Source organism: Panthera tigris, chromosome C1 (assembly GCF_018350195.1).
Source record: "Panthera tigris isolate Pti1 chromosome C1, P.tigris_Pti1_mat1.1, whole genome shotgun sequence".
Classification (NCBI taxonomy): domain Eukaryota; kingdom Metazoa; phylum Chordata; class Mammalia; order Carnivora; family Felidae; genus Panthera; species Panthera tigris.
In genome coordinates, this window is record NC_056667.1 from 21,895,344 (window position 1) to 21,917,500 (window position 22,157).

General features: G+C 52.4%; 1 protein-coding gene across 5 annotated transcripts in view; it reads left to right on the forward strand.

Moving 5' to 3' along the window:
* Positions 1 to 22,157, forward strand: part of PTPRU (protein tyrosine phosphatase receptor type U) — an 81,460-nt gene that overhangs the window by 8,774 nt on the left and 50,529 nt on the right. For all 5 annotated transcript variants that reach the window (XM_042996063.1, XM_042996064.1, XM_042996065.1 and 2 more), the window contains exons 2-7: positions 6,353 to 6,484; positions 9,457 to 9,728; positions 10,262 to 10,343; positions 10,448 to 10,563; positions 10,977 to 11,151; positions 11,743 to 12,036. In XM_042996063.1, coding sequence (XP_042851997.1) covers positions 6,353 to 6,484; positions 9,457 to 9,728; positions 10,262 to 10,343; positions 10,448 to 10,563; positions 10,977 to 11,151; positions 11,743 to 12,036 — 1,071 coding nt within the window. The remainder of the gene's footprint in view (positions 1 to 6,352; positions 6,485 to 9,456; positions 9,729 to 10,261; positions 10,344 to 10,447; positions 10,564 to 10,976; positions 11,152 to 11,742; positions 12,037 to 22,157) is intronic.

Genomic DNA, 22,157 nt, shown 5'->3' on the forward strand with positions numbered 1-22,157 from the left:
CTAGAGGTGCTGCGCTGGTGTGCCGGGCCTCCGTGCAGTCCTGGGTCATGCCCGCGATGGGTTGTGGCACCTCTACGCTGCATCGTGGCCCTGGCCAGCTCTGCCACGCTGTGCCGGGTGTCAGTACTCGGGTCTGTGCACACCGTGGGCTCTGCTCCCCCGTGTTGTGTAACTGTATTCTGCCTCTGTACAACGTGGAGCTACTGCATTGAGCTCTCAACACATCACACTGTGGCACTCCGTAGCCCTCTGTCTCCACGGACCTTTATGAAGTACAGATTTTTACACGGCACGGGTTTGTGCATGGCCCTCTGCCTCCCTGCTCTGCTGCACTATGTTTTATGTGACACAGAGTGTCCGCACGGCAGGGGGTCTGTGTACTCTTTGCCCACCATCCCCCTGCATAGCACAGCCCCTCATTCAGCCCTTGGCCTCTGTCTGGAGTTGGGCCAAGCCCTGTGCCTTCCCCTTAGAGCGCCAACATGGCAGCCTTACCGTTCTCCTCAGGATTTGTGGTGCATATTGGTCCGGGAGATGGGGAGTGCTTCTGGCCTAAGTTTCCCTGGTCTAGTTGGCTTCCTTCTATCCTCAGTGGAAGTGGAAGGGTGTTGGCCTTGCTGGGGTCTGTGTTGGCTCCTGTGGGGGGGTGGGGTACCAGCTCAGTCTTTTCTCTCTGTGGTCCTGCCCAGGGTGATCTTCCTAGTTCCAGCCATGCTGAATCCTGGGTGATTAGAAGGTAGTCACCCCCGCCCTTAATTAATTACTCGTCAGTTATTCAGGGCTCTGGAGAACGGCTCCAGGGAACCCCAGGCTGGAGTCTGGATGTGTTGCTCTGGGCAGGTAAAGCAGTGAAATGGGCTGGACTGGGTCTCTGAGATGAAGTCATGGTCCTTGAGCCTGGGTGGGGTTGGTTGGGGTGAGACTAGTTGGGATCATGGGGTCAATAAGTCCAGCCACTGTTGGCCATCTGCTATACACAGGACTTTGGGGGGTGGGGTTCGAAGGTGTAAGAGACAGTCTCTGACCCTAGGGAAGGAGGAGGGGGGGTGGTTAGATGGGCCTGACATGGAGCTGTAGTTGGGGTGGAGAACATAGGACAGGGCCAGGTTGGGCAAGAATGTCCAGGGGTGAGGCCAGTGTCGGTCGCAGGGTTGGGTTAGGCTACCTAACATAGAGATGTGGCTTCGGATGGTGAAATAGAACAGTGCTGTTATTGGGGTTGTATCTGGTTTCCCCAGGCCAGGGTTGGGGCTATGCCTGTGGTTGGGTATGATCCCAGCCCCTAAACTTCTAGTCTGTTGGGGGAGGTTCTGTTTCTCCTGGGGCCACCCTTGGGAACTGAATGCTCTATTGACAAATCAGAGAACAAAAATCTCATGGCAAACAAACTCTATTTACCTAGGGTCCTTCAGAAAATACTGTGGCTGGCAGCCGCAGTTGGCACAGAGCACCGTTGCCTGTCTGGTGGGGAGAAAAGTCTGGTGCTCACACATGCACACACACATGCACACATGTGCACAACTCCCCTCTACCCCACCACATATATTCACCTCCTCTGTAGGTCCATGCTTATCCCCGAGTGTGGTCATAGATCTCCGCACGCGAATGTACACCCACACACCCACACCTTCCCAGCATGCCGCCTGGGGGACCCACACTTGGGAGACTCATGCTTACCCTCACTCACATACCTCTGCCCCACAGTCTCTCTCTGCCCTCAAATTATCCTTGCTCACGGGCATACTCACACAAATGAGACCAGCATTCTAGAGGTGGATGTGGCCTTAGAGGTCACCTGGGTCCCCATTCTCATTTTGTAAGTGAGGAAGCCGAGGTTCAGAGGGGGCAAGTCACCTGCCACAGGTCACACAGGGAATTAGACGCTCAGCAGCTATTAGATCCAGGTCTCCTGCCTCCCAGCTGCGTGCTCACAAGTCGGTACCAGGCTGTCACTCTCACAGCCACACACACACACACACACACACACACGCACACACACACGGGCACGTGTGCACACACACACACACACGTCTGCATATGGAGACACATGCAAATGGAGTCGAGGAGGCCCTCATGCCGGGGAGACCCCCTTCCCACACCCTGACTTCCTGCAGAGGTTGTGTTGCCCCTTCCATCGCCCCATCCATAGCCCAGCCGGATGTGGATAAGCCATCCTCCTGCCTTCCCAAATTGTGGCTGACGGTTGCTGAGGCAACCGCCTGCCAGATTGGGGAGATTAGCTGAGGAATGTAGCTGGGCCAGTTTGAGCTGAGGCTGGGGGAACCGGTGGGGGTCCTGGGTTGATTTAGCCCACCCTCTCTGGGAGGCCAGGGCAGAGATGGGTTCCCCCTTGTGGGGTCTGGTTTTCTCCCTACCCCAGCCTGGCTGAGAGTGTGTCCCCGAGGCTTGCACTAGGCGTGGGGAGGGGGGAGTGTGGGGCTGTGTGTGTGTGTGTGTGTGTGTGTGTGTTGTGTATCTCTCTGGGTGTGACTAGAGTATGTGCTGTTTGCATCTAGGATGGGGACCTCAGTTCCTGACATCTGAGTGTGGCTTGTCCCTCCTGATTTTGTGGTGCCCTCTGGAGAACCCACCCACCTTCCTGGTTTAGAGGATTTGTCACTGTCTCATCTGAAGCCTGCTCAAACACCTATTCTGGTTTCCCAACTCCAACTTCTTGCCCAGACGCCTAAGGCCCTCCCTCCCTGATCTGGCCTCAGTCTTCCTTTTTCCAGCCTCCTTTCCCATCGCTTTGGCCAGTCTGCGCTCCCCTTTATGCTCTGGACTGTGTGTTTACTCCCTGCCCTCCTTTGCCTCAGAGGCCCATCTACCCACCATTCTACTGGCCAGAATGACACCCATCTTTCCACGCTCTGCTCAGATGCACCCACCTCCAGAAAATCTTTCCCCTGGATCCCCTTCGTGGCCTTGGCCCTCCTCTGCTTTGTCTTATTCTGTCAGCCCCACTCAGACTGGGAGGTCCCTGAAGCCAGGGCAGTACCTTAATTATCCTTATGCCTCTAATAGTGTCAGGCTGAGACCTGCTTTATACTGTCAGTGAACAAATTTCCTGTGAATGGAACCGAATTAACACATGTGGCCAGCAGAATACCAGGGCCTTATTTTGTCTGGACCTAGTCTCCTTGAATAAGTAAGTGGCTTAAATCCTAGCTTCTGGGACTTAGAATGTGGCCTTAGAATGGCCACCTCATCTCTCTGAGTCTCAGTTTCCATCTGTAAAGCAGGAATAAGAATAGTACCTCCTTATGAATTCCTATGAAGTTTCATGGGTGTAGGTGGCCATGGCGGAACGTGGCAGTCCCCTCACGGTGGTGTTCGTGTGTGTGTGCACGTCTGTGGCCACTGTCTGTGTTGATGGAGTCAAAAGGGATTCCCTGCTACCATTCTTGCTCTGAACCCAAAGTCTGATCTAGTTTTTCTCCCCCCACCCCACCCCAGGCCAGTAGCCTCCAGCCGAAGTTGGATCTTTCTCTAGCAGCAGCTGGGACTTAGCTCTGGGGCCTTGAACCATCCAGACTGGAGGTGATAGGTTTTTCCTTAGGACCTGGGAGGCCTGATTGTTCCCACCCCAGGGGGAGCCGGGGAGAATGTGAGGATGTGGCTCTCATCGAGGAGCCTGGACCCAGAGATGTTATCCTCTAAGTGCCATTGTTGGAATTGGCCTGGCCCCAGAGGCACCGCGTGGGGGGTGGGGGGGTGGACCTGGACCAGAGACAGTGAGTCATTCTGCCTAAGGGGACACTGTGGAGGGGGAAGGTCAGCTAGGGTGACCTCCCTGCCTGAGGCCAATTGTAGGAGTCATTTGGCAGAGGTCAGGGGACACTCTGGCTGGCGTTAGCTGGTCTGGGGTCAGTCAGACAATCTGGTGGTCATTCTGGATAAAGTCAGATGGTCTGGATGGTGTTGGGGTCACTCTGGCTGAGGTCGTTCTGTCTGGGGGGGGTCACTGACCTGGGTCGGTCTGGGAGTTACTCTGGCTAAGGTTACGTGGTCTTGAGGGTCCATCTGACTAGGTTGGTCAGTCTGGGAGTCCTGACAGCTCATGTGGCCTGGCTTGGAATGGACCGGGGATGGGGGTGAGGGGGCGCCAAGGAGCTGGCACTCCCAGGCTTGCCTCAGGGTCATGGATGAGATATCCTTGGGCAGCTGCCTTATAAAGGAATAGGAAGGGCCTGAGCTCCATCCAGGCTCTAGATCCTGGGCTTCCCTTTCTGGCCATCCCTCTGCCTTAGGGAGGCCTTGGCTAAGAACCTCAGGAGCAGACTGTAGACTCAGCTCAGGCTGAATGAAGTCAGCTCTCCCCTCCTTCAGGAAGCCCTCTTTGACCAACCCTACTGTCCATGGCCTCCCTCTGTGCTGTGCTGTGGGTCATTTTCTTGAGGGAGAGTTGAGGCCTTCTCAGCACAGACTGGGTTAAAACTTACCTCCCACGGGCCACAGGGCATGATGCTGACCAGAGCTTTTTGCACAAAGAGGCAAAGAGCATTTGGAAGGGTCCTGCACTAGCTCTGGAGAGAGGCTTCTGTAATTTCATCCCATCCACTCGGTGCCAGCCTCATGCCCACATCTCATTGTTTTACACTCCGATGGGGTGCAAGAAGAGGAACGGGAGACCCCCAACAAGGGCGAGCCCCCTTTGTGCCCAGCTCTGCCGGGCATGTTTCCAAATGCTACTGCACGTGATCTGTGTGCCAACCTAGAGAAGTCCCCTGCAGCAGGTGAGCAGAGCCCCCGAGAGTGGAGTCACTCCTGTGGGGCAGATGCCCGCCGTGCCTGGCACATGGCCCTCACCCCCTAGTTTCTCTTCCTTCCTCTTCTTGAGCCTGGGAAGAGCCCGGCTGTGCTCCTTCTCATAGTAAAGGAAACGTGGGCTCTGGTATCTGACTGCCGCGGGTTCAAGTCCCGCTTCTGTCTGTTGCTCGTGTAGGCTCAAGTGGCACCCGTGAAGGGCCACTATTTCCTGAGCGCTGGCACGCGCTAGGCGTCGTGGTCAGTGGACTCCCGCATTGCATCCTCAACAACCGCACACGCAGATGCGGAAACTGAGGCTCAGAAAGAAGTGACTTGCCCATGGTCACACAGCTTGACAAATTACAGAGTCAAGATTCAATCCCACGTCTGTCTAATGGCAAAGGCCACCCACATAACCACCGTGTTGTACTGTGGATGGAGCCCTTCATCCCCCGGGGCCTCAGTTACCTCATCCGTCAGGTGGGGAGAAGTACCAGCGGCTGGTACGTAACCCACACAGGGTCTGGCCTCACCACTTGCCCACGCATTTTCCTGGCTCCCCAATGCCTTGGACGGCCTGTGACGGGGCCGCAAGCACCCAGCTTTGGGAGTGACTGCAGGAACCAGTTTGCTGTTAACTTCTCCAACTGGTGGTGTTCTCACATTTATTCGGTGCCCGGCTCGGGGCTCCGATGAGCTACTAAGATATGTGGACCTCATTACCAGGCAAAGGACTCACATCTGTTTCTACCCCGCCTTCTTCCCTCCTTCCTCTTCTCCTCGTGCAAACTGTAAATATTGGGTCCGAATCACGGGCTTCTCTAGTCATGCACGTGCCCCGTCCACACATGACTGTGACTTCGCGTGTCCCAGGCCTGCAGGCAGAGACCGGAGCGGGGCGACTGGGCAATGACCGAATCCCCTAAACTCACCTGTCAAGCAGGAATAATAGGGGTCCTGGTCTCAGGAGGCGAGGCCTAAATGAGATGCCACCCTGAGAGCCGTTAGCGCTGCACCGGGCTTGCCTGAGATGATCAATGGCCATTGTTATTTTTAAGGAGATACCGTCAGGGCTGGCTTAGTGCATTCATGAGCCCGCCAGTCCTGGGACCCACTGTCTGTCCTTTCCGTGAAGATGGGGGGGGGGGTGGGCAGGGAGTGGGACACTGAGTAGGAGTTAGGAGAGGAGATCTCCGTTCAGACCCCAGCTCTGTTACTATCCGGCTGTGTGGCCTTAAGGAAAGCCTTAGTTTCCTCATCTGTAAAATGGGGATAATTCTAGACCTGACCTCATGAGCTGTGAGGCTCTAATGTTGTAGTGATAATGTTAACTAGTTTTCCCTGAGGAGGATCTTTGGTGGGTGGTTGTGCAGTGTGTGGTCCTGGGAGTGGGCAGTGTGGGGACGTCCTAGTATTGGGTGGTGACAGTGAAAAGAGGGAAAGGGTTGGAGGAGGGAGCAGTGAGGGGAGGCCTAGGAGAGGGAGGGGAGGAGGGCGGGCCTGGGTGGGCAGGGCAGTGAGGGGCACCTGGAGGGGAGCCCCAGGAGCCTTCCTGGCCAGCAGTGGTGCCCTAGCCAGGGCTAACCAGGCCCTGCCCTCACAGCCGGCTGCACCTTCGAAGAGGCGAGCGACCCAGCAGTGCCCTGCGAGTACAGCCAGGCCCAGTACGACGACTTCCAGTGGGACCAAGTGCAGATCCACCCTGGTACCCGGGCTCCTGCAGACCTGCCACACGGTGAGCCTACTCTCAACTCTCATTCCCCCTGGTCTCCTAGTTCTAGCCACCTGCTGTGTGACCATGGGCACATTCCTTAACCTCTCTGGGCCTCATTTGCTTTTGCATCTGTAAGGACATACGTAGTACCGTGCATGTGGTGCTCTGTGCATGCTGTCCAATTGTGTGTATCGGGTAGTTTTACCTGTAAGATGGGTGCAGGTTCAAGCAATCAAAGACCCTTATAGGTGCTAAGTTAGGGGCGCCTGGGTGGCGCAGTCGGTTAAGCGTCCAACTTCAGCCAGGTCACGATCTCGCGGTCCGTGAGTTCGAGCCCCGCGTCAGGCTCTGGGCTGATGGCTCGGAGCCTGGAGCCTGTTTCCGATTCTGTGTCTCCCTCTCTCTCTGCCCCTCCCCCGTTCATGCTCTGTCTCTCTCTGTCCCAAAAATAAATAAAAAACGTTGAAAAAAAAATTAAAAAAAAAAAAACCCACTTCCCATTACTCCCCCTGCAGCTTGGCTCCCATCAGGTTGTCCTAAGTCTTCCACCTCCAGGGAGGCCCTCTCCTCCCTGGGAGCCTCTGAATCCTGGTCTCCCAAGACTTGAACATGTTGATGCTGATGGAGCCGTAACACCGGGGGCTGGATGTTACAAGACCTTCCTTCCTCTGCCCCCTTCTTCCTGGAAGTCCCAGATCCTTCCCAGCTTCTACCTTGCTCTGCCCCATTTCAGGATGAGGCATTTATGGCATCGTGGGCACTGGACTGGGGGTCAGGAGACTAATTACATGGATTGTAGTGCTGGCCTCCTACTCTGATGAGGGCCCCTGCTATCCTGGTTCCAGAATCATGAAGACTGGGCTTCAAATCCTGGCCTCATCACTTTACCAGCTGTGTGACTTTGGGCGAGTCACTTAACGTCTCCGAGCTTCCGTCTTCTTAACTGTGAAGTGGAGAGCACAATAATCCATTTCACAGGGTTATTAGATAATGCCTACAAGGTATATAGCATGGGAGTGGCATGTAGGGGTTCAGTGAATGGTTAGTTGCTATTGTTGGAGGTATTTGAGGGGGCCCTCTGCATGGCGTACAGAATTAACTGGGAATTCAGAACAGGATAAGAGAGGTGGAGGCCAGCCTATGAACTTTATTAGTGATAAAGGCTGGGTTAGAAGACATAGCATAGGGTGAGAACGAGATGGGCTTGCTGAGGGAACTCCAGAAGTAGACAGCCTAAGGAGCCCCTCCCCTTCGCCCTGTCAAAGTAGCGGACCAGGCCCTTTGCTACTCCACTCACAACATGGCTGCAATCGCACTGGCTCTCGAGAGTTCGGGTAGGTGCAGCAAAGGGTCTCAGTGGTGAGGCCAGGACTTGAAGCCACCAGAGAGGCCCTCCGCAACCTGGCATGGGCGGCCGTTCAGCCCCGTCTCCTCCTGCTCACCTTGCCCCCCTGGAGGCCTCCCTGCCTCCCCTTTCTGTGCCTTTGCTCACACAGCACCCTCCCTGGGGCCTTCCTCTCTCCTTTGCAGGAGCGGCTCTCAGCTCTTGGTTTGATCTCTGTGCTAGTGGGTATCAGAGTCTGACCTGTGTGACTGTGATCTGTCAAGGTGCCCACCACGGCAGGGACCCAGTGCGGGCTCTGCCTCTCTCTCTCACACCCGTAGGGACATGCCCAGTGAGAAAGGGGAGAGAGACATTTAGCATTTCGCGTGGGCCTTGTGCTGGATCCTGAGGCCACAGTGGTCAGCGAGAGGGCCACCGTCTCTGCCCTCTCGGGGCACACATTCTAGGGAAGGGAGTTGGGGGTGGAGGGAGAAGGAAGGAGGGAGATTCAGAGACAGGAGAAGGAAGAGCCACAGGAATGAAGGGAGGAAATGAAGAAGGAGAGGGATGCAGAGTGGGGAAAAACTAGGGAAGAAGAGAGGAGAGAGAGGGGCAGAGGAGTGGGCCAAGAGGCACTGTTGGAGGCCAGGATGTGCCCCTTTCTGGGTGCGGACGGGGACTTGGGAGTTCTGTTTACTATCCCACCGGGACTGATCCAGGAGCCGCCTTCACAGGCCCCTGGCTTGCAGAGATGAATGAGATCCCCTCCAGTGGAGTCCCTGGGGAGCCCTCCCAGAGCAGGGAGCCTCGTGGTTTGGGATCTGAATGAGCTTGTTTTGGCTGGCAGCCAAGCCCGGGAGGAGGCGGCGCTGGGTGGCTGTGGGCACCCCCTTGGCAGCTGCTGGGGCCTCCTCCCCACAAAAGGGAAGCCATAATCCCCTAGCTGGATCCCGAAGGAGTCCAGTCCCTCCCACCCTGCCAGGCCCCCTCCACCCCCTGCCAGTACACAGCCCAGATCTGGGGAAGGAGATTGCTGCCTTTCTCCAGGTTGGAAGAGATTTGTATCCCAGGCGTTTAGACCCAGGGTGGGGGCTGGAAGGGAAGTTAGAGTCCTTTTATTCAATCTCTGTTCTACACACTCATTCAGCTTGGGTTCAGCCCTATGCTGGAGACACAGTGGAGCCTCCGAGGCATCACAGGCTGGTGGGGAGACAGACACTTTATTAATGATCCAAGGGCCAGGAGAGAAGCCTATAGAGGGACAGGGAGGGAAGACTTCAGAAAAGGTAGCCTTTGAAGGCCTGTCATGTGCCAGACTCTTGACTCCTAGATGAATGACCTAGTTAGTTAGTCCCTGCCTCCAAGGGCAGCTCAGCACATGGGGAAAGTCACAGATCAGCATGAGCTTGGACTGTGATCGTAGGTGGTGAGGGACCATAAAGGGTTTGGAGAGAGTCAGTTTTGTGTGTTTTTTGCTCTCTCCTCTGGGAAACAGATGCAGGGAGGTGAAGGGACTCAGCGTAGCGAGTCAGAGCTGGGACCAGAACTCAAAACCCTTGATTCCTAGTGGGTCCAAATGCCTGAACTCCTTTGTTTCTGTCCCCCTCCTTTGCCCACCTGACCTTGGTCCTCCCCAAGCCTCCTCAGCTCCTGCCTCTTCCCTTTCTAGGCTCCTACTTGATGGTCAATGCTTCCCAGCATGCCCCAGGCCAACGGGCCCATGTCATCTTCCAGAGCCTGAGTGAGAATGATACCCACTGTGTGCAGTTCAGCTACTTTCTGTACAGCCGGGATGGGCACAGCCCGGGCACCTTGGGCATCTACGTGCGTGTCAATGGAGGTCCCCTGGGCAGTGCCGTCTGGAATATGACTGGATCGCATGGTCGTCAGTGGCACCAGGCTGAGCTGGCTGTCAGCACCTTCTGGCCCAATGAATATCAGGTAGGCTGGGTTTGGTCTGTGGTCAGCCTGTGCTTAGGGGAGCGGGTAGAGAGGTGTCAGCCCGAGGTCAGAGTAAGCAAGTGACCGAAGTTGGAATTAGTCTGTGTTCAGCATCAGGAGTCAATATGTGGTCAAGGTCAGGGGTCAGTCTGTGGTCAACATCAGGCTATTCAGTGCTGCTATGGTTTGGGTTCAGCATCAGAGATCATTGTCAACAGAAATGGTCTGTGGCTGGGGTCAAGGGTGAGTTGGAACAGTGCTGACCTGGAAACCCTGTCTGCTGGGAAAAGTTTTCCTGCTTGAAGGTAACTGTCCAGAACTGGGAGAGAACCTCTGGCCTTGACCTTGTTAGCTCTGGCTGCTGACACACCTTCCCACAACTAGCTGGCTTGGTAGGGAAGGCCGTTGTGAGTTGGGCTGACCTCTGCTGGTTGAGGAGCATGGGACCGGAGCAGAGCTAAAAGGGGTCTCTTGTGGGCACCTCCCCAGGTAGGGCTGGAGGGATATGACAGGGAACCTCCCGCCTCCCCCAGGTGCTGTTTGAGGCCCTCATCTCCCCAGACCGCAGGGGCTACATGGGCCTAGATGACATCCTGCTTCTCAGCTACCCCTGCGGTGAGTCCCAGCCCACTGGGGTGCAGGGTGAGGGGTGCGGGTGGCCACGGCTCCTGACTGTGGGGGGCATCGGCCCAGCTCACACTGTGGCTCTATTCCCGCAGCGAAGGCCCCGCACTTCTCCCGACTGGGCGATGTGGAGGTCAACGCTGGCCAGAACGCCTCCTTCCAGTGCATGGCAGCGGGCAGAGCAGCAGAGGCAGAGCGCTTTCTCCTGCAGGTGAGGGGGTGCAGGGACCTTAGCCAGGGTGGGGGGAAACTTCTTCTGGGACCTGGGTCCCTTGCAGGGTGTGGAGTCGTTCCTTCCTTTTCCAGCACCCATACTCATGCATCCCTGCTCTCACCTAGGCTCTGCTCTGCCCTCTTGGGTCCTCTTATACCCCCAGGATAGAGGGTGACTCCAGGATCCCCCAACCACTCTCCATCGGAGGTAGAGACCACGTTCCCTTAATCAGCTTCTCATCCCGCGCCTTCCTGTGATGGAGCTGATTCCAGGAACCCCATAAGTCCCCTGTGTACTAGGGACGGCTAAATGGGGCCAGGACATGTACTACTCCCCTCGCCCGGGTCAGAGCGAGATTGGGACCCTCCCTCCCCAGCGCTCCTGACATTGTCGACCTTACCCCTGCGCAGCGGCAGAGCGGGGCGCTGGTGCCCGCGGCCAGCGTGCGGCACATCAGCCACCGGCGCTTCCTGGCGACCTTCTTGCTGGCCTCCGTGAGCCGCTCGGAGCAGGACCTGTATCGTTGCGTGTCCCAGGCCCCGCGCGGCGCGGGCGTCTCGAACTTCGCAGAGCTCATCGTCAAGGGTCAGCGCGTGCGGGCGCTCCCCCGGGGTGGGGTTGGGGGTGGGACCTGCACCATCCGAAGGGCGGGGCCAGGCGAGGGGGCGGGGTCTGGTCTAGGGGCGTGGCCTGTAGAAAGGTGGGGCCGTCGGGGGGAGGGGGGAAGACTGGGAGTCGGGTCTGTCGAGGGGGGCAGTTTCCCTCCAGGGAGGAGGTCCGCTCCAGGGGGCGGGGTGTGACTGAGAAGCAGGCAGGCGGGGAGACCCAGGCCAGACGTGAGCCACGCAGGCGGGGTCAGGCTGTGGGGATCCGGGGTTGATCTGACTGGCGTGCGGTCAGCCCCTGAACGCTAGTCTTTGGGGATTCAGAGGGGACTGAGGACAGGGTGTAGGCTTAAGGATGAGGGCGGGGACAGCCTTTGGAGCGGACACCCCTTAAGGCCTGGGGATTTAGTGGGCACGAGCGAGGAAGTCTAGTCGAGGGTCTGGGCGTTTCATCAGGGCCCCTGGGAAGACAGGGAGGGTCACTGGGGACTTGGGTGTGCTGGGATCCCGAGTTGAGGGCAGGGTCTCACAGCGCATCGTTCGGCTCCACCTCTTCCTCACGTCCTCGCAGAGCCCCCCACCCCCATCGCGCCGCCGCAGCTGCTGCGCGCGGGTCCCACCTACCTCATCATCCAGCTCAACACCAACTCCATCATTGGCGACGGGCCGATCGTGCGCAAGGAGATTGAGTACCGCATGTCCCGCGGCCCATGGGCGGAGGTGCACGCCGTCAGCCTGCAGACCTACAAGCTGTGGCACCTTGACCCCGACACGGAGTACGAGATCAGTGTGCTGCTCACCCGCCCAGGTGATGGCGGCACCGGCCGCCCTGGGCCACCCCTCATCAGCCGCACCAAGTGCGCAGGTGGGTGCCTCCTGGCCCAACTCCCTCCTCCGGACACCCGGGTATGGGCTCAGGGCTACCGTGGGAGGGACCAAGGGGATACATTCTGAGAGGTAATATGGCCAGCACCCGTGCTTCTAAAACTTTCTAAAAGGTTGTTATTTCCCCCTAGTCCTTGTTTTGGTAAAGATAATAATGATAGCTAAGAGTTTGTGCCTGACGCTATACGTATGTCTATGAACACACACACACACACACACACACACACACACACACACACAGTCAGACGCACACACACGCACAGTGATTTAAAATTCACAACACTGATCTAGGTACTCTTGTCATACCCATTCTACAGATGAGGTGTCGGAAGTACAGAGATGTTAAGTGACTGGCTAGTGAGTGGCAGAGCTGGCATTGGGATCCCTGACTGGCTGGCTCCAGAATTTGTGTTCTTAATTCCACATCATATCATCTAGATAAACAACTGAAAAAAAAAAGTGTGTTATTAAATTTCAGCTAGAGTCTCTTGTGGGGGCATCTGAACCTGAGGTCTGCTCTTTCTCCTTAAAAAGGGTATAAGCAGCTGTTAGGAGCTGTGGCACTCATGCACCAGAGGACATTGTTTAACCTGAAGAGAAATTGAGAATAGAACAGGACAGATTGCAGTATATTATAATTGGAAGTTTTATTGAGATAATTGTAGATTCATATGCGGCCGTAAGAAAAACTGCCAGCGTGCCTGGCTGGCTCAGTCGGTACATGATCTCCAGGTTGTGACTTTGAGCCGCATATCGGGTATAGAGATTACTTTAAAAAAAAAAAAAGAAAAGAAAAGCTAGAGATTCCCGATGCACTTTACCCTGTTTCCTGCAAAGGTAACATTTGGCAGACCTGTAGGATAATATCACAGTCAGGGTATTGACATTTATGTAATCCACAGATCTTACTCAGACTTGCCCAGTTTCCCTTGTCCCTGTTTGTGTGTGTGCATGTATTTAGTGCTATACAATTTATCACATGTACAGGCTTGTGTGCTTATCACCACAGTCAAGATGTTGGATGGTTCAGTCAGTTTGTATGGCCCTTTTTATCTATACTCACCTGCCTCCCTTCCTCCAACCCCAGCCCCTGGAAAACACTAATCTGTCCATCATTTCTAAAATTTTGCCATTTCAGGAGCGCCTGGATGGCTCAGTGGGTTAAGCGTCCAACTCTTGATTTCAGCTCAGGTCATGATCTCATGACTTGTGGGATCGAGTACCTCGTCCAGCGCTGTGCGGCGTGGGGCCTGCTTGGGATTCTCTCTCCCTCTCTTTCTGTCCCTCCCATGCTGGCATTCTCTGTCTCTCAAAATAAACTGAAAAAAAAATTTGCCATTTCAAAAATGTTACATAAATCATGAAATCATATAGCATATAACCTTTTGAAATTGACTTTTAAAAATTTGGGAACAGGTTTATTGAGATTTAATTCACATCTCATAAATTCACTCATTAGAGTACACAGTCCAGTGGTTTATAGTATATTCAGAGGGGTGCATCCATCACCACAGTAAGTTTTCGAGCACTTTCATCACCCCAAAAGGAAACCTTGTACTCTTTTTTTCTGTTTATTTTGAGAGAGAGAGAGAGAGAGAGAGAGAGAGAGAGAGAGAACCCCAAGCAGGCTCCACAGTCAGTGCAGTGAGTTCATGACCTGAGCTGAAATCAAGAGTCAGACACTTAACAGACGGAGGCACTCGGGCACCCCAGAAATCTTGCACTCTTTAGTAGTCTATCCCTCCCCACATTTCCTTCTATCGTCTCCAGCCCTAGGCACCCATTAAAACTGCTTTCTGTCTCTGTAGATTAGCCTCTTGGTGGACATTTCATATAAATGGGATCATACAATATCTAGTCTTTGTGACTTAGCATAATGTTTTCAAGGTTTATCCAGGTGGTAGCACATATTTACTTTATCCTTTCTTATTGCCAAACAATATTGCATTGTATGCGGCTGTCATTTTTACATTCCCGTCAGCAGTGTGTGAAGTTTCCAGTTTCTCTACGTTCCCACCAACCCTGGTTATTATCTGTCTTTTGATAATTACCCTCATAGTGGGTGTGAAATGGTATCTCAGTGGGGTTTTGATTGGAGTTTCACTGATGGTTAATGATATTGAGCAATTTTTCACGTGCTCATTGGACCTTTGTGTGTCTTCTCTGTAGAAATGTCCATTCAGATTTTTTACACATTTTTAAGTTGGGTTGTCTTTTTAAAAAAAAAAAAATGTTTTTAATGTTTATTTTTGAGAGAGAGAAAGAGACAGAGTGTGAGCTGAGGAGAGGCAGAGAGAGAGAGAGAGGGAGCATAGAATCCGAAGCAGGCTCCAGGCTCTGAGCTGTCACCACAGAGCCTGATGCAGGGCTCAAACCCACAGACTGTGAGATCATGACCTGAGCTGTAATTGGGTGCTTAACTGACTGAGCCACCCAGGCACTCAAAGTTATTTGTCTTTGTATTACTGACTTGTAAGAATTCTTTATGCATTCTGGGTCCTGGACCCTTACAAATATTTTCTTTGATTCTATGGGTTGTTTTATAATTTTCTTAATGGTATCCTTTGGAGCACAACAGTTTTTCATTTTGGGGGAGTCCAGTTTATCTGTTTTTTCTTTTGTTGTTTGTGCATTTGATATCATATTAAGAAACCATTGCCTAATCCAAAGTCACAAAGATTTACCCCTATTTTTTCTAAGACTCTTATAGTTTGAATTCTTGCATTTAGGTCCATGATCCATTTTGAGTTTGTGTTTGCACATGGTGTGAGGTAGGGGACCAGCTTCATTCTTTTGCTTGTGGATGTCTGGTTGTCCCAGCACCATTTGTTGGAAAGAGTATTCTTTTCACATTGAATTGTCTTGGCAGTAAGAGTGGCTTATTTGGGGCGCCTGGGTGGCTCAGTCGGTTAAGCATCCGACTTCGGCTCAGGTCATGATCTCATGGTTTGTGAGTTCGAGCCCTGCGTCGGGCTCTGTACTGACAGCTCGGAGCCTGGAGCCTGCTTCGGATTCTGTGGCTCCTTCTGTCTCTGCCCCTCCCCAACTTGTGCTCTGTCTCTTTATGTCTCTCAAAAAATAAATAAATGTAAAAAAATAAAAATAAAAAAAAAAGAGTGGCTATTTTGATCAGCATAATTCCCTGGAGACTCATCCAAGTTGTGTATATTGGTAATTCATTCTTTTTTATTGCTGAGTAGTATTCCATGGTGTGGACACACTGCATTTTGTTTAACAGGTGAATGGTTATTCACCTGTTCAGGGACATCTGGACTAGTTCCTATTTTGGGCTGTTACAAGTAAAGCTGCTGTGAACATTTGTGTATAGAGTTTTGCACGAACACGAGTCTTCATGTTTTCTGGGATAAATGCCCACAGGTGCAACTGATGGGTCCCCATGATAATCGCATATTTCGTTTTGATCAGAAACTGCCAGAATGGCTGTATTGTTTTACATTCTCACCAGCAATGTATGTGTGATCCAGTTTCCTGCACCCTTGCCAGCATTTCGTATTGTCATCATTTTTCTTAACCATTCTGAGGGATGTGTAGTGATCGCCCATCCTGGTCTTAAGTGGTGCTTCCTGAATGCCTAATGTTATTGAACATCTTTCCATGTGCTATTTGCCGTCTGCGTATCCTCTTTGGGGAATTGTTCATGTCTTTGACCATTTTGTAATTGGGTTATTCATTCATTCCTTTTGGGTTTTGAGAGTTCTTCACACATTCTAGATACTAGTCTTTGTTGGGTATATAGTGTATAAATATTTTCTCCCTGCTTTTAGCTTGCCTTTTCATACTCTTCACCTGGGCTTTTACAGAGCAACCATTTTTTTGGTAATGTTTATGTATCTATTAATTTTGAGAGAGAGAGAGAGAGAGAGAGAGTGCTCACGAGTGGGGGAGGGACAGAGAAAGAGGGAGAGAGAGAGTCTCAAGCAGGCTCTGCGCTGTCAGTAGAGCCCCACGTGGGGCTTGATCCCACGACTGTGAGGTCACAACCTGAGGTGAAATCAAGAGTCGGACGCTGAACCGACGGAGCCACCCAGGCGCCCCACCCATTTTTAATTTCGATGAGGGCCAGTTTATCAAAAGTTCCTTTTATGAGTTGTGCTTTTGGCGTCAAGGTTAAGACCTTCATGCCTCGCCTTCGATTTCAAGGATTTTCTCCGTTTTTTTTCCTAAAAGAGTTACAGTTTTATGTTTTACATTTGAGTCCGTGATCCACGTTGAGTTAATTTTTGGTTAAGAGACGAGGTTTTCATCTTTTGACAGCCTGTGTTCTTAAGTGTTTTTCTTTTTTTTTTTTTATTTAAAAAGAAATTTTTTTTTTCAACATTTTTAAATTTATTTTTGGGACAGAGAGAGACAGAGCATGAACGGGGGAGGGGCAGAGAGAGAGGGAGACACAGAATCGGAAACAGGCTCCAGGCTCCGAGCCATCAGCCCAGAGCCTGACGCGGGGCTCGAACTCACGGACCGCGAGATCGTGACCTGGCTGAAGTCGGACGCTTAACCGACTGCGCCACCCAGGCGCCCCTCTTAAGTGTTTTTCAAAGCTGATCTGGGGAGCCACCTAAAAATCCAGTTGAGTGCCACATTTGAAGAAACTCTTGAGTGGTGCATCAGAGTGCAGACTGTTCCCATGGGAATTACTTTCTCACTGAGGGATCTAGGTCAGGTTACTTAACCTTAGAGCTTTCATGCCCTTATTTTACAGCATGAGAAGAATAAGAATCTTTACCCCACAGGAGTCGGTGTTAGGGTTCATTCAACAAATGTTTATTGAGTTCCTGTTATGCGTCGGGCACTATGGTAGTTGCTAGGGATGTGGGACTATGACTGAGCCAAGCAAGGCTATTAGCATGTGAGTGCCTCCTTCGGGAACTCTGCACGGAACTTACATTGTGGCAGGAGAAGACAGTAAAACAGGTGAGATTTATAGTTTGATGATGATAAGTGCCGTGAAGAATAAAGCAGGGTTGGGGGGGGGGTTGGGTGTGGGGGTAGGACGATTGTTATTTTAAAAAGGCTCAAGGGACCATTTTACTGAGAAGGTGACTTATGAGCAAGACCTGAGGGAGGCGAGCCACTGAGCCACATAGAAGCTGGAGAAATTGCTGGAGGAAGGAGCAAGCCTGGCGGATGGAACAGCAGGGCTCAAGGACCTGGAGGCTGGGGGATGCTTGGCACACGGAGAAGCAGCAAGGAGACCAGTGTAACTGTGGCCTAGTGACTGAGGGAGGAGATGGCCCGAGAGGACGGCCAAGTCCCTCTGGGGATGTGGGATGCAGAGTCATTTGACACTGAGTGAACTGGGCGCCACCATGGCAGGATTTGGAGAGCAGGGGTGACATCACCTACTTTGTATAAAAGGATGACTTTGGCCCTTTTATGAAGAGTAGATTCTAGGAGGGCGAGGACCGGAGGGGAGACCAGTGAGGAGGCTGCTGTAACAGTGCAGCCGAGAGAGGTCGTGGCGGTGGTGGGAAGCGGTTAGCTCCGGGGTTTATTGTGAAAGTCGAGCTGACTGCGTTTGCTGATGGGCGGGCTATGCAATAAGAGAGAGAAGAGAAGTCAAGGATGGCTCCAAGGTGTTTTGCTCGAGCAGCTGCAAGGATGGAGTTGTCATTTGCTGGAAACGAGCAGACTGCAGAGGGGCAGGTGTGATGGGGTGCCGTAGATCAAGAGTTCTGTGTTGGAAATGTTGACTTTGAGATGCCTATTAGACGTTCAAGCGGAGATATCCATCAGGCAGGTGGATTTACGAGTGTGGAGTTCAGGGAAGAGGTTCAGGCTGCGGACATAAATTTGGAAGTCATCAGTGTAGACAGAGATGGTATTTAAAGCCAGGAGACTGGCTGGGATCTTTTACCCTGGTGGTTCTCAACCGGGGTGATTTTGTCTCCCGGGAGACATTTGCAGTGTCTGGAGACATTGGTTATTACAGCCGGGGGTGGAGTGATAATGGCATCTGAAGGGTACGGGAAGCCAGGGGAACTGCTGAAGTCCTCCGGTGCACAAACAGCTCCCACAACAGAGAATTCTCTAGTCCCAAATGTCAGTGGTGCCAAGGTTGAGGACCCCTGATTTAGTGCTTAGATTTTAGGGAATAAGTGTAGATGGCAAAGAGAGGAGATGTGAGGCCTGCACCCTCGGGCCTTCCAGTGTTTCAGGTTAACTGCAAATAATGTCCTGTAAATGCACTAAATACGTGTGACGATCGTGTCTCATATATATGGTAAGTACTCAGCAAATGACAGTTGTTATCATTACGGTGTTTTTAACTCTTCAAAGCCAGTTCTGGTCAGGTATTCAAAAGAAAAATCAGAGCCAGGGGATCCGCAGATAATCTCTGTTCTACTCCCCTTTGGCATACAGAGGTGGGGGGGGACTGAAACCCAGAGAGGGGACTGGGGTCAGGACCCCGGGTTTCATGGCGAGAGTGGTAGCTAATTCCCATTTTGCAGATGAGTAAACTGAGATTTGGAGAGTTAGTCCCTTGCCCAGATCTACCCAGTGAGTCCATAGCAGAGTCAGAGCCAAAGTTAGAATATCCCGATTTCTAGGGAAGCGTTTGAAACCACAGCAGCAGCCATGGTGACAGCGATTGCTGTCGTGGGCTGAGTCCCCACATTGTGCCAGGCACTGCTAAACTTTTCACACAGGCTGGTGAGGATGGAAGCTGGGGCAGGGACCAGACACACAGAACCCAAGCAACTCATCCTGCCCGTCTTAACGACTTGCTTCCTTCATTGATGTTCTGCCCCACCCCCTACCTCCGACTCACCCCTCGTCCCGCTTAGGCATCTTGACCAGCAATTGTTTTGCTGTTGGTCCGCTGTGTTATCCTCCCCACCCCATCTCCCTGAAACTCCCCTCCTACAATATGATTTAGTGTAAGAGCAATAATATAATGTCAGGAAGAGACATTTAACAAAAATCACTCTAAACCTCACTATCCTAGCCCAGTTTTTCTGTCTTCTTCAAATCTCTGCCCATATGCCTACGGTACACAGTTTTACACCCCTGTCATTGGGATGTAGAAGGCATTCTGTATCCTGCTTCCTTTGCTTTGTGGTGTACCATGTGTTGTGTTGTTTATAATTATGTGTATTGGCTTAAAGAGGTCCATGGAGTGTCTCCATATTGCTGGACTATTTTGTTTCCAGATCCTGGTTATCATAAGTAATACTGCATTGAAAAACTTAGTGCTTATAGTGTTTCCCCCCGCCCCCCTGAGTAATTTCTGTAGGATAAATAGTCAGGAGTGGCTTAAGAAAGGGCTTCGACGTATATTGCTTTAAAAACTGGTTGTACTAATTTCTATTTCTACCGTTACCTCATCTTCGCGCGCACATGTTTATTAATTACGAGAGGCCAGGCGGTCTGGCTCACATCCTTGCCCGTGACTCTGCCACTTGCTCTTCAAAGCAGGCGTTACTATCTCCATTTTTCAGTCCAGGTTCAGAGGGAACAAAGCAACTTGCCTGAAGTCACAGAACTAATGAGAGGTGGAGATAGGATTTGCACTTTGGAGCACCCGCCCTGCTCCAAAGCCCCTCCTGTGAGAAACAGTTGAAAGTTTCAGGGTTATTGCATCCTCATTCGCATTATTAAAATCAGCACTGTGTGTCGTGATTTACCAGGTATTCGCCGTGAGCCTCCTTATTTTCTTGTGCGTCTGACCTCTGATCTCTGAGTGGCCTGCAGTGTGGTGGAGTTTAGAGGGCTGGGGCTTTGAGGTCCCCAAGGGCTGTTTGCCAGCCTGTGCTGGCAGCTGAAGAGAGAATGTGTGGGTGCCAAATGGTTTTTGGAAACAGTGACTCGTGAATTCACACCCCTCAATCAACATATCCGTCTGTAGTCAACAAACTATTTGAGCTCCTGGGTCCGCCCAGATTTGATCAGGGTGGGGTGAGAAGAGGAGAGTGAGCTTTCTTTTCGAAGACTCCCTCAATCCAGTGAGGTGGGGGGGGGGGGGGCGGGGGAGGGCTAACACAGCGTCTGGAGAGTGAGGCATGAGGGTGGAAGTTTCTTTTTCCAGGTGGGCGGTTAGTTATTTAGTGACCTACAAAGTGGTTTTTACAAAAACCTGAGTAGGTTGCCAGGATTTATCCACCTGGCTGGCTGGCTGGCTGGCTGGCTGGCTCTCTTTATCTAGCAAGCATGTGAGTAGGGAAGAGGGGTAGGTGGAGAGAGAGGGAATCGTAAGTGGGCCCCATGCTCAGTGCGGAGCCCAATGTGGGGCTTGATCCCATTGAGATCATGACCTGAGTCCAAATCGAGAGTCAGGCACTCCATCGACGGAGCCACCCAGGCACCCTGGGTTGCCAATAGTTAAAAACCTGGAGATTTCCCATAAAAATATGAAATTCTGGCTTCTCTTAAAAAAATGGGAGGATCGGGGCGCCTGGGTGGCTCATTCGGTTAAGCGTCTGACTTCAGCTCAGGTCACGATCTTACGGTCTGTGAGTTCGAGCCCCGCGTCCGGCTCTGGGCTGATGCCTCGGAGCCTGGAGCCTGCTTCTGGTTCTATGTCTCCCTCTCTCTCTGCCCCTCCCCCGTTCATGCTCTGTCTCTCTCAGTCTCAAAAATAAATAAATGTTAAAAAAAAAAATTAAAAAAAAAATGGGAGGATCTTGGGGCCCTTGGCTGGCTTAGTCGGTGGAGTGTGTGACTCTTGATCTTGGGGTTGTGGGTTTGAGCCCTACATTGAGTATATTTACTTAAAAATAGAATTTTTTTTTTTAAAGGGGGAGGATCTCGCCACCCTGCATCTGTAGTCCTACATGGGAACATTGTCTGGAGCTGAGAAACAGCTGTCCCTTTTGGATGGAACACTTACTGTCCTGTTTGTCATAGTACCGACCCAGCCTGTGTCACCAGTTTACATGTAACTTTTTGTGCCTTTGTCTAACTGCTGCAGGAGGGTGAAGGAAGCAGTGCACATTGGCCAAACCTGCAAGGGTGGAAAGGCATGTGGGGCAGGTGTCCCCGGGGGCAGGGATGTGAGCAGGGATGCAGGGAACAAATAAAGCCGTGGTGCTTTGACTCCCGTAGACACCTTGGGACACACAGTACACATGGGGCAGCCAGGACCAGGGCCTGGAAGTCAGGGAATAAAGCAAAGATCTCTGAACAAAGTGGCAGAGTGGACACACCCAAAACCCGCCCCCTGTACTCTGAACAGCTAAGAACGTGGGTTAAAATGAAATCGGATAGAAAAACATTGGTGGGGGCAGGGCGGGGGGCGCCTGGGTGGCTCAGTTGGCTAAGTGTCCTACTCTTGGTTTCGGCTCAGGTTACAATCTCGTGGTTTGTGGGTTCAAGCCCTGCGTTGGGCTCTGCGCTCAGCATGGAACCTGCCTGGGATTCTCTCTCTCCCTTCCCCTGTTTCTGCCCCTCCCCTGCTCTCTGTCTCTCTCTTGCAAAAATAAATAATCTCTCTCTGTCTCTGTCTCTGTGTATATAAAACATTAGGAAAAGTTCTGTGGCCAGGAAAGGGAGAGGAAACATAAGTGTGGTAAGTGGACTTCAGCCAGCAGCCCCTGGGGTGCGGTGAGCAGTGGAATCAGCCCCTTAATGTCTCCGTCGGGTAGGGATTGGGTCTGCCTTGCTCGTGGGGGGAGAAGGAAGCCAGACTCTGTAAGAAGTCAAGAGGTGGGCCTTGCTCCTAGCAGGCGCTGAAATACGTCTTTGGTGGCCTGATCTGTGACTGGAGCCTGCCACTTGGCCGTGGCCCAGGGAAGAAAGGACAGCTCTGGTGGAAATAGAAGTTTGTACTGTCCTTGGGCCAGCATCAAACGCTCTGCTACTTCTGGCCTCCCGACTAAAGAGCAGCCTGGGCTGGTGTTTCCCTTTGCGGCTCCTTTGTAAAGAGCATCCTGAGCAAATGAGTCACAGGGACATGGTCATAGGGTCATACTTAATCATCTCAAGAGGCCAAGTGGCAGCATTTCCTCATCTGAGGCATGTGATGAGAGTCTCTAACTGGGGACACTTCGCAGGTGCTCGCGGAACTTGAGGGTAATGAAGCTGCATCTCACGGAGTTAGGGCGCAAGAAAGAGAAGGTTCGTCAGTAATCTTGGCTTCCTCCA